At 35.0% G+C, this 13125-nt stretch overlaps 1 protein-coding gene across 1 annotated transcript in view; it reads right to left on the bottom strand.

Moving 5' to 3' along the window:
• BBS9 (Bardet-Biedl syndrome 9) overlaps positions 1 to 13125 on the bottom strand; it is a 286626-nt gene that overhangs the window by 146509 nt on the left and 126992 nt on the right. Inside the window, exon 20 of the mRNA XM_082287559.1 lies at positions 11354 to 11536. Within this exon, the coding sequence (XP_082143685.1) occupies positions 11354 to 11536 (183 nt within the window). The remainder of the gene's footprint in view (positions 1 to 11353; positions 11537 to 13125) is intronic.

The raw sequence follows: 13125 nt of genomic DNA, 5'->3' as shown, positions 1-13125 counted from the left end.
CACAACTGAAGTTCTTACAATAAACCTGCTCTCTCTAGTCATATCTTTCTTTAAATCATTTATGATGCATAATGTTCATAATATTAACTGTTCTGATTTTGATTTCTACTGTCATTTAAAGAAATTCAGTTCTAGTAGGAATTTGCAGACTGATAAAAACAATATCAAAGTGAGGATATACTTGAACATCCCAGACAAAGTAAAAGTCAGAACTATGAAAATGAAGAAAATTTGTATGACACATAGTTCTAGAAGAATAGTTCAAAACAGTAGATGAATAAATTTCATTTTAAATCATGGAAACCATCCATATTTGTGAGATGGTACTCTGAAGTAAACCTATTGTGAGGAGCTACATTATAAGTATTACAGACATTTAAATGTTATTAAGGGTTTGGACTCAGCAAATTTACCTACTCCAAACAAATTACAATTTACTTAAAACACAAGAAACAAGAGCCAAACAAGGGACAAAAGAAAATTCAAAAACCCAGAGAAGTACAAGGTAACATCTTGATAACTCCTAACAAAATATGAGCAGTCAAATTCTGTAGAGATCCTGACACAATAGATATTTAAGGTAAAAGCTTAAACAGTCTGTGAAGAACAACAAATAAAAGACTACAGAAAGTAATCAAGACTTGTAAGGGAAAGTGTATGAGATGTCTTTACAATATTTATCGAACTGGTCCAGGTATAGCAAAACAGATTTGTAGAGAGTTATTTAATATTAAGTATTTATGCCAACAACTATTTTCCAACTACTTCAGAACATCTAATTCAAATATTAGTCTCTCACATTTTGAGGTCAATAGACTGCAAAAATCAGATTTAGCAAAAATCCTTTGTGAATAAAGCGGATTCATTTAAAAGTCTGTCACAGACACACTTGTAATTCCTGCACAGCTGTGCTGTAATTGCCAGTCATAACAGAAACAGCAACTTTATCTGTTCAATGTAGAAATATTTATTTAATAGTAACTCCAGCAGCATAAGCAACTCTCTACAAGAACTTCTCATTTTGAGTCCTACTTGGTAAACATACATTGATAGCCTATGGCAACTTCACCTGAGAAAAATCTCAATGACAGATTCTTTCCTGAAAAGTATACTTGCCATTTAAAAGTTTCTCTGGTATTTTTGTCCTCTGAAGTTCAATTCACAAACCACCAAACACTTCTGCATTAAATATAAATATAGCTTTTGGAGAACTCTATTCTGTGGACATTTAACTTTAGATCAAGATTTGCCAAACTCTCCTTCTACAGTGTTTTCAGTATGGAAAGAAAGTTAAAAATGCATATGGCTTAGTAATCAAAATAGTGTTTTTAAAACTATCTTATAGAATAGGTGATATTTTTCTTTCAGGAATGGTGCTCCTAAACTAACCTTCTGGAAAAATAAAAATGTAGAAGAGCAATATTAAAAGCAGTGGGTGTTTTAGAAATCTAGCAAAGTGAGCATTACTAAACAAACGTTCTGAAAGCTGCATGCATCAAGAGGATGACCTCTATCTTCTGAGATTTTAATTTATTTTTCAAGTCCAATTCTGAGCAAAGTCCTGCTCACAGAAACAAGTTATGGTTATCAGCAGTTTTAAGGTTTTCTGTATTAATGAAACAACTGGTAATGTGACTAAAGAGTGTATCACCTGTAAGAAAGCAAAGCTCGAGGTGGGGATCATAATTATAATATTTCTAATACTGCTTAACTCTTCCATGCTCTTGAGATTAGTAATTTACTCTCAGGAAAGTGCATGCTTCACCGAAAAATTACATACCAGGATGAATATAGATGATGGTTTCATTAGCTCCTCCACTAAAATTTAAACTCCATATACTGCAGTCAAATTTCCATATGGGCTGCATCTTTTAGCATTGGATGTTCTTCATTTGCACAGAAAGACTTTCAAAATTAGGTTAAAATTAGAATCAGCTCAGTAGGCTTCTTCTTGACAAGTAAAGCGTCTGTGCGAATCAACTCTTCTTTCAAATTGTCTCATATCTAGAAATTGGAGCAATACAGAGTGTTTCCTAACACCTGGTTTGTTGGATTTTTTTTTGGACAACAGTGGTCTTTTACGAGTGGATAAGAGGCAGGGAAAAGAGCACATTTTTTCAACAGATAAATTCTAACTATATAATTCAACAGTTATTCATCTAGCAATGCTTATTTATTGTAATATAAATGCATCCTGTCTGGAATAGCAAAAGTTCACACACTTCATTTGTTTCTGTAGACACTATTCCTGAATCCTGAATTTTTTAGGGATTTTTTTTCATCTTAATTTTCTTTTTAACTTGACTTCTTATGACCACTGATCCCTTCTGGGAACTGATGAAAGAAACTCTTGTAAGCACTACATGAATGGAGTGACTTGACTTCTTTTGTTGCCAGCTTCAGAAGCCTGTTGTTTTGATTTTTAGCACTGAAACCATCTAACGCTTCATCTTTCTTTTCCTCAATGACTTTCCACCAGTTAGTTAGGAAAACTGAGGTGCTGTTTGGATCTTGCAGATGTTGTCAAAGCTGTCTGCAGGCAAGAAAACACACCAAGAGTTGTGCATCTTGCTGAAGAATGCTACACATCCAACAGCAGGTCTGCAATGAACTCTACAATTAGGTCCAGCAAGACAATTTTTGATATGGGGAAGAGGAATTGGACCTTGTTATACTCAGCCTGGAGAAAAAAAGTAGATAAAACACATGCTAAAACAAGATTATTGAAACTTCTCCTTGCATCTCAGCCCATATTCCATTTTTATATCACTGATATTCTTGAAGAGGAAATTTTCATCTTTCGCTATTATCTTTCTTATTAGGTTACCAATACAATATGCTATGAAACACTGACAAATGAGATTGTGTTTCCAAAAGCTGTGAAATATGGAACCACACACACTCAAATATTTTTATCTGGGAAAAAAAACAAAAAGCTCGTCATAAAGTTTCTTTCCTATTTAAATTCTCACATTACTTTAGATCTATGCACCAGTATCATTAAACTCAGTTCTGTTGCCTCAAATTGTGGAATTTCTATTCTCCCAAGATGCACAGGTGAGTCCAAAGAGGATAGTGGTAAACTGGACTTGCATGTTTACTTGGATAGCCAACTTTCAAATTTATGGTAGGGGGTTTCTTTTGGGCTTTTTCTTAAGACAGTATCTTCAGCAAAGTTCATTAACTCCTCCTCCTTTATGAATTTGATTTATAAGCTGTTTTACTTTTGAAGTATCTAAACCATATTTTTGGCTTTATCAAACTTTCATTTCATTGAAAAAGCCAGGAGATTATGAAGGACATTAATTATGCAACCTTTATGTACCTTTAATCTGGCCTATTTTAATGTAAATTGAGTCTCTCACTACCTGTGCTAATATGAGAGAATACTGGTATATCATTCTTAATCTAGGAATTGAGACAAAGCATCTTACCATTAACTAAACAAAAAAAAAATCCATCTGAAAAAATGACTATTCTGAAAATCATGGTAAAAAAAAGTCAGTTTTTTTCTGGGATCTTGTAACAAGATGAAAAATTCATGTGACATCTTCTGTATGACTTCCCTATCTACCTATCTCTATCTATCTGTGTGACATGATAACTTTGTAAATTCCAGTAAACCAATTATACAACAGCACAATATGCGAACAATAGCTATAGGCTATCTAGTAGTGACCAAAAAACGCTGCATGATTGCAACATAGAACCAAGAACAGCCATCAACAACTTCAGAACCAAACGCAGTCTCATCACAACTGGTTCCTCCCGCTTCCCCCAAAACCAAATATTATTGTAGTGATTAGATTTTGATACACCCTCTCAGAAACATTTCTGACCATGAGATATAAGGAAAATGATTAATTTAGCTGCATACCATTGCCACATGTTCAATATAAACAGAGAGCTTCATAAAATTATTGGGAGTAATTCATTTTCTCAGAAAATGCCACGATGTATGGTTAGATACAATGGTACTAATATAGCACTACAGTACTTATAATAAAAGTATCATAGCTTTGAACTGATGCCAGACAATTAGAAAGTAAAACCAACAATAAATATGCAACTTTTAATTCTATAAACCCTGTCCTATTAGGTAACATAAAGGTCATACTGTAATGATGCTGAAATAGATTTATTGTTTCAGTACATAAGCAATTCCATCAGAATTTTACAATCAATCATAAATCACATTACATTTCTAATATATACTACAGAATCATAGAATGGTTTGGGTTGGAAGGGACTTTCAAGGTCCTCCGGTTCACAGGCAGGGACAACTTCCAGCAGACCAGGTTGCTAAAAGCCTCATCCAAGCTGGCCTTGAACACTTCCATGGATGGGGGGTACACAACCTGTTCTAGTGCATCAAGACCCTTATAGCAAGGAATTATTTCCTATTATCTAACCTAAACCTACCCTCCTGCAATTTAAGGCCATTCCCCCTTGACTTAACACTACATGCCCTCTCTATCCTTCTTGTAAACCCTTTTACTGGAAGGCTGCTTAGCAGGAGTCTGAGGATCTTTCAATTAAGACACAATATCAAGGGAATTCTCCACTGACAATATACTTCTTTAAAAGAAAAAAGAAAACAAAAGCAAAAGAAAGAGCCACTGATTATATATATTAAGTGTTAAGACCCTTTGTTGAACAACGTTGCTGTAATCACTGTAATGCATCACTCTTGTCATTAAGCAGTTTAGATGACAACTGATCTGAACTCCTGGTATGCACCACATACTCAGTAATTACCACTACACTAAAATAGCTCTTTGTACCTGAACTAGACAGATCACTCTAACAAAGAGAAAGTTTAGAGGTCCCCAATCACAATACTACATAGAGAAAGACGTCTGATAACAGAAGCTTCTTTAATTTATCAAACAAAGAGTACATCTCTTGGGATAACTGAGGTACTTTGCAGGGTATCCAAATTATTTTAAAAGGAGGTGATATATGCTGGAAGCAAACTAATCAAAGCAGAACACAGTTCTGCCTTGACTAATTTACACCAAGAAATAAGATCCCTAAGTAGGCCTTTGCTTGCAACAGAGACAGCACACTGGAAATTAACTTCAGGATTCCAGTACCAGCAGAAAAAATAACATGAATGCTCAAGTTAAAATTAATTCTCTAAACTTTTTAATTAAAATACATCTAACCAATAGATATGCCAGATTCTCCATCAGCATAAGGTTTTTACCAAGGTTGAATGCCTGTTCTGAGCTTGATACAATTTTCAGGGCATACAATTAAAGAGGACAAGAATACTACAATTTTTTCTGTCCTTTGAACTTTTACAATTCATAATGCATACCAAACTATTTCTGCATAATTTTGTTTAAATCAATTTTATGCCATCTGGAAGAAATAGAGAAAGCTTTATTTTTTGAAAACCATTACTATTGGGAACCACCAGAAGCAGCCTGTTAAAAAAATTAGTCTTACAGCCCCTTCTTATCTAACACCAACAAAAACAGCAAATGAAAAAAAATTTGAAAATACAATTGGGCATAGCTCCTTCTGGTAGTCCTTTGAAGTGGAAAGCATCAGATAAAGTTACATTATAGATTTTAATTAATCCATAGACTTTTCCAACAGACCACATTAAGCATTGCTTTCTCAGACCAACAGAATATTGCCACTTTTCTATTCTACCCAGAGAATTCACTGTGAGGAATCACATGAATTTAGCTACAGATGAAGATCACTAGATAGTGGTGCAATTTGTCTTCAACTTGCTGTTGTTGCCATAACCCACTGTCTTCTCAGCAAATAAAATTAACTGCACAAAGAAAATACCAGACAGTTAAAGGAACTGTGACAGTGCTTAAGTAGTGGTAAGACTACCTCTTTGGTCTTCAAATTCCCTCTTTCATCCAAGTTACTTAACATTTGATCTTTCATTTTTAGACATTCCAACATTGTTAAATAATCAATCAGTTTGAAACTCTGCTTTTAAGGATCACAAATAAAAGTAGAAACAGTTGCAGTAACTTAGTGGCTTTACAACCAGCTGTCCTTCTGTCCACCTGCTCATATTAAGAGCAACTGAAAGAGCTGGGGTTATTTAGCCTGGAGAAAAGAAGGTTCAGGGAAGACCTTGCCATGCTCTTCACCTCCCTGAAAGGAAGGTGTAGCCAGGTCGGGGGGTAGCCTCCTCTCCCAGGCAACCAGCAACAGGACAAGATAACACAGTCTCAAGCTGCACCACAGGAGGTTCAGGTTGGACATAGGAATGGGGTGCCCAGGGAGGTGGTGGAGTCACCATCCCTGGAGGTGTTCAGGAAACGACTGGATGTGGAAAGGTTGTACTCCATGACCTTGGAAGTCTTTTCCAACCTTAATGTTTTTATGATTCTAGTTACTGCTGGTGTACTCTAGTCCTCTTGAAAGCAGGCTAGCAGAAAGAGCACTGATAATTTCCATATTAAAATATACGATAAAAGAATGTTCGAGGTACTTGAACCATGCTCTTCTCTTATTGTGCAGCTGGGTCACATACACACACATGAACAAAGGACATTGACAGGAACCACCCACCACTACTCCATTTCTAACCTTTCTCCCTAATAAAGGACTTTTCCTGCCTAGGGAACAGTGGCAATCTCATTTCTTCACCTCCCCTCACTTGACAATCTTATGTTACCCTGAACCAAACTAAACTTCAGGCTGAGACTAGCCTTTTTTACTGAAAAATTATGGTGTTTACTGGGAAAAGCTGAAAGAGCCTTCATTTTATTTTGGTGATTAAGGGTTTAAAATTTACTAGCTTTTTCCCCCTATTTCTTGTAGACTTAGATGCTTCACTGTACCAGAAGAGTCTTTCTGAATGGTTCTATTGCATGACATTGATTCAGCTAGGAGGAAGACTTATTTATTAGTTTTGATAATTACAAAAAGTTAGTCAATGTCATTTAATGTAATTTTCTGAGCTGGAAAAAAGGCAACAAATTTCATGTGTTTTTCTGTCTGAAACTACGTACCTGCAGATGTATTATCCACCTTGTTTATAAAAAGAAGGAGGGGAATAAATATAATATATCTGCTGTAAAATTGCCTGTTCACAAAAATAAAGGATACAACCATATGGAAAACTGGTTCCAAGTTATCCATCATCACTGCCACTGTGGTGGCTTTGTGGGATTTTTTTGGCTTATTGGGTTTGGAGTGGGGTTTTTTGTTATGTTTAAGAAATTTTAACTAAAAGATAATTTGTACTAACCTATGGCAAACAAGAAAACATAAAATATTTCAGGCTATTTTTAAATATTTCAGTCTGGTACGCAACTGTTGCTTTGCATTTAAAACGTGATTACAATGACAAGTGGAATATAGAAAATATAAGGCACAAAAAAATAATTCCAGATGATTTGTACTGTGATCAAGAGCTAGGCTGGATTAATTACAAGAATTAAAGTGACAATTTCCAATAAATTCTAAAAATTAGTGTTCATAAAAATTACTCTTGCCAAAGATGCAATTATTAGCTCAAAGCTTCAAAAGTACTGGACATCAATGGAAAACTCAGAGAAAAATTTTTCTACTGCCAGTCATGACAGAATTAATCCTGCTGGAATTACAGAAATAACCTTACCTTTGATTTTGAGAATTTAGTCTCAGTAAAGGATTCTTTCCACAAAACAGTATTTTCTACATTACTCAAGAACTCTACAATAAAACCCATTTGCTATCATGCATAAAACCTAGCAGGCTATCTAGTCTTTCCCAAATTATCTTTTCTTTTTCTCATGATTTACATTCAGATCATCTTCTTACAGAAAGCAAAGACACTTTTGACAGTAACTCCTGTGACTTTTACGGGTACTTCATGAGTTTTTTCTGACACCATTTCTTTTTCATCATTGCCTTAAAGTATATTTTTCAACTTTATCTAATCAACACCGTGAAGTGGTAAATTTATAGTCCCTAACGTAAGTTAATTACTGTAAATCATAGAGTCACTTAAAATATGCCTTTCACCCTCAGGCATATTTTTCTTCCAAATTACAACTTCAATAAAAACTCAAGATCTAATACAGACATTTACTTGGTTGGTGTGACTCCAAACATAAAGAGAGATGGAAATGTACTTCCTCAACACCGGTTTATAGCTGTTACTATTAACTATAGTAACGCAAAGGTGCCTATGACAAGCAAGGGATGATTCTGAGCAATGAAGCACGTGTATGTCATTAGCTGGTAACATCAGGAGAACTATGAAAATATTTACTCTTCAGTAAAGTTGCTGTTGATGGCTGTACTGCCAAGGGCCCTCCATCAGTCTTAGAGTCAGAATGTTCATATCGAAAGATATTTTCCCTTTGTAATGTCTTAAACAAAGAAAGCATTAATACCTTACTGATCAGGCAAATGAGCCATCAGTCAATCCAGATGCCATGCAACCATTATATCAAAACTACCCCGTGCAGCATGAACCGTTTGAACCCTTTGAATTAGCCTGGACAAATTCCCTCCTTTCTCAAACGGATTTCCTATTGTAAAAATAGGCTTCATCACAAACTCAGCATTTTTCAAATATCTTTTTCTATCCAGAAAACTCAATATGGTAAAAGATAATCACTGAAAAACATCCCTTAGAAATTTTTTGTATTTTTTTTATTTCAGACTTTACAGTACTTCAAATTGCTGTCAGTCCCTGTTATAAGCTAACAAGAAATATTAGTCTTGAAGAACAGTGACCAACTCTCCTGAAAAAAATGAATTGTCTAACAAAATCTCTAGTGCATTATTAACATTATTAACAAATCATGGTTCCTTCGTCTCCAAAAGCACCCTAAAGTATTTTTCTACCATATATTTCAACAGATAGAAAAACACAGAACTCAAAACCAGCATACATTTGAAAGTATCGTTTGCATGCAGCTGTAACTATGCTTTAAAATAATAATAATATATACTTCTATATTTTGAATACGTATTTTATTTTAGTCCCACAGTAAAAAACTACATTGGACAAAACCACACCTAACTTCCCTGCAACTACTTTTCTTCAGTTTTTGCATCAATTTCTTAGTGGCTTCATTAGCAGAAGAATTAGTTCATTTATCTCACTGAGACCTGAGAGATGTCATTCAATTTCTGATGTTATACTTCTACAACTGTGCAGCATTCATGAAAGAATCACTGAAAAAGGGGAAGGTCCCTGTATTTCTGACACTGAACAAGAGCAACCCTTTTAGTCAGTTTTATCAAAGCAATGCAATTTAGCTGCTAGTTAGAAGTTTACTGCCAGAAACAAAACATTATGCCAAATATCTGTTATTTTCAGAAAATATGCAAGTTTGCAGTATTTCTTCCACTATAACTTTGTGGACAAGAAAACCCAAATTCTATATGTTCTTAGACAAAAGTTTGCAGCAACAGAAATCTTTTAGCAGTCTGAGAAAAAATGGTGACACAATGGGAATGAAGAATGCCACTTTCGTATTTGCTAAATATCGAACTGATTGCCAGGTCTGGAAAACAAGATACAATCTGTTCGAAATGAAATGGCATATTTGAGAATAATGTTGATGTTATGGTAAAAGAGGCATGTCTTTTTATGTTAATAGTGTATTCCAAACACTTCCCTTTTTTTAAGGAAGCACTTCCATAGTTTAACGCTCACAAGGCAGAAAATGTTCTGGAGATGTAGACTGCATCCAAACTGTCTTCTAACACATTCACTCCAAATAAAATTACAACAAACCATTACACTGAATTGTTTGAAGAGTAAATAAAAAATCTTCAGAGTATTTTCTTTCACCAGTGTTCCACTCGACTGCTTACAAGGAAACCTGAACACCAGCTAGGAGCTTCTGTATGTAAATATCATGGGTATGTCAGAAGATTTCCCCATTCCCTGCCGAAGCTTCTTAAATTACATTCACATTTCTGTGGTACCATAACAACTTCAATATGGCACATAATTCAGTATTTTGTAAGGGTTTTGTTTCTATTTCCACCTCCAGTTATTGTTGGTTTACATTTTTCATCCTGACTGCTCTGCAGGATATACATCCTTACAATGCTTATGCAAAGTCTTATAGCTTCAACATAGAATATTGTTAACCACCATGTTAAAACCACATCAAGATATATGCTGAAGCGATATCCTGCATTAGAGGATACACAACAAATTGTACCATATTTTATCAAAACTTGTGTCAAAGCAACCCAACTCCTGATGGCAAATAAAAAGTAGTCATGCAAAAAAATGGTGGGTTGGGCTTTTAGGAGATTCATAGGAACTTTCTTTGAATTCAATTCACGGGAATGCATGTTCCTCAGTTGTGAAGCTTGATTTTCCAAATTTAAATGAGGACTAAATCCAAAAATAATCTCAACAAAACTGCTTTGCTTTGCCTGCTATGACTCAATATCATGTAAAATGCCAAAATAATTTTTGCCCCCGAGGTGGAAATGGCAAAAGATCCTAGATTCACTTGGAACCCAGCACAAGCTTTCTAAAAGACCACAAACCATTCTAAGTATTCTGGGTATGCACCAAAATCTGGATTCACTGTACACCACAAAAACATGAAAATTAAAATTAATGTGTACCTAAGATAACTCTTGAAACTAACTGGGGATCAACTCCTAATTAAGCTGAGAACATTCTTTAATTCAGCTAAAGCAGAGTTTAGCTGTGGACCTGTGGTGTGGATAAAAAACAGCATTATTTTTCTTCACAGACCATTCTCCAAATTTTATACACAATCTCACCTGGTCACACTCATTAAATAAAAACAGAATTAGCCAGACATCTACAGAATGCAGAACTATACAGAGCATGGTTTAGAATACAAGGACATTAACTATTCATAGTATTTTGTTTAGATAACTTTCATCCACTATACAAACCACTGTAAATACGCTGAAGACAAAGTATGGCAAATGCTTAATAGATTAAATGTATACACTGTATTTGCTGTCTGGACCTGTCTGTATTTCATATTTCTATTGGAATGTGGACACGTATGCTATAGAGCATTTATATTAGTCTTCAAAAACTAGGTATATTATTCTGTTTGTCCTAACCACTGGACAGAAGGTAAAAATCAGCTTAATTTATGTGAGACCCTCCTACCTCGCTTGGTAAGGAAAGGCTGAGCAGAATTTAACTGGTACCACCCATATCTTCTATTGAAACATTCTATAACCTACTCCTACTTTTCCACTTTCTTGTGAAATCCATGTAGCTTGCATCAAACACCTACTTAATAAGGCTACCTAAATAACTTCAAAAGACAGTCTTCAGCAAAGTACAAGGAGAAATATGGACATTTAAAGGCTTAAAGCTCTGTGAATGAGCATTTTTCAAGCAGCTTTTACGGATTCTTACCAGCTCTTGTGTATCTTCTGCTAATGGCAAAAACGTAGCTTCCAAAATCGCAACTTGATCAGTGCTGAGCTTCTGCCACAAACTAATCAGCATAATCACCAGATGGGTGGCACTTTTCAACTTTGCAAATGCCTGGAACATGTTGGCTTGATTTTCTTCTGCTGCATCTGCTAGAGCTATTACCTGCAAAAATTACAAACATCTGTTAAATATAATTTTACCATCCGCAAACACTCAACACCGAAATTACCTTTGGCACACTCCTATTTTCCTTTAGAAGATCCTGAGGAATTCTGTTTTCCATAAACACAAACCACAGAGTATTAAATGAGTTATCATTTATCTGGATTTTTCTTTTGCCTACCCAAGGCAATTTCAAGCCCATATGGCAACCGGATTAATCTATCTAGTACAATCAGTGTAGAAAGGATTTTGTTTAGAGCATATTTTTAAGGCATTCCTGAAATTAATCCCCATCATATCACATAATATGTGACAACAAACTAATTTGCAGGTTTATATCACACACTAATCTCCATATGACCAGCAAGCCTACTGTATTAATCAAAAACAACCCATTGATTTATGCTATCAAAAAGGCAGTATATTATTATTTCCATTGGAACATAGCTGCATCTGTTCTTTTATTAACTCTCATGTCTCTCCATATTTTGCACTGGTTTCTTCAGCTTTTATGCCAAAACGTAAACATTATGGATCATGTATATGAAGGCAATATCACTTTACGTGCCAGACATTATGAAAGAATTTTCAAAATAAAATAAAAGTAACAGATTCACTTCTTCTAATATGGCAAGAGTTTTGCTGAGTACTTCAAGATGGGGAAAAACAGAAAAGCTATTATATGATACTCTACTCGATTCAGAAATAACTTGTCATTGTACATAATATTGTCCACTCACAGCATTTAAAAAATGATATTTTGAAAAATATTGCTATAACATCTTCTTTCTTGAAATAGAATGGTTAGACATTTTCCATCACTGGTTAAAAGAGAAGATGACAGTGATTTCAATAGGCAATTGCTATAATGTCAACATGACAAGATTTTCCACATTATTTGCACTGGAGCACTAAAAGTAAAGGAAAGGTATAAAGGTTAGGAGTTCATCCTGGGGGAACACAACTTAGAAGACCTATTCTCAGGTGTGCCACTACATCTCCATGCTGCCCGAGTAACACTGGGTTTACAGAAGCGTTGATTACCTGATTACTATTTAAATCAACACAAAGCACCTCTCTCAACCACTTTCTGTTTATTTAACTGCAAGACAGGGTAATAGGTGCTTGACTGGAGTTGTGAAAAGTCTCACAGAAATGCAGTTAAAGTGTAATTAGTATTACAACAGATTTTACAAAGTAAAACTTGCAGAGTCTGCTCCATTAACATTTTGGCAACAGCAGGAAAACGAAAATACTATATGATGCATCTTCAGCAGGGAAAGAGAGCCAACCAGCTGTTAGTATTTGGTGGAGGAAAACTATTTTTAATCTGCTATGCTGGCATTAGAGATGCATGTGTGTTCCCTCCAAGCTCCCATGTGACTGGGAAGATAAAGAAAACAGAATTTTAGAGAACTATAAATATGAAACATTTCAAACAAAAATGTGTTGATAGCTTTTGTTTTAGATTTTAAAGTGTAATCTTTCCAAATAAAGCAGAAAACCCACAGGACACCCATGAGTCCAAACACTACATAAATCAAAGCCAAGTAACAAAATAAATAAACAAAAAAGTCCAGCTAACCACG

The sequence above is a fragment of the Coloeus monedula genome, assembly GCF_965178545.1.
Source record: "Coloeus monedula genome assembly, chromosome: 1".
Lineage (NCBI taxonomy): Eukaryota > Metazoa > Chordata > Aves > Passeriformes > Corvidae > Coloeus > Coloeus monedula.
Note: the sequence above shows the minus strand (reverse complement) of the source record. Positions and strands in the feature narration are given on the sequence as shown.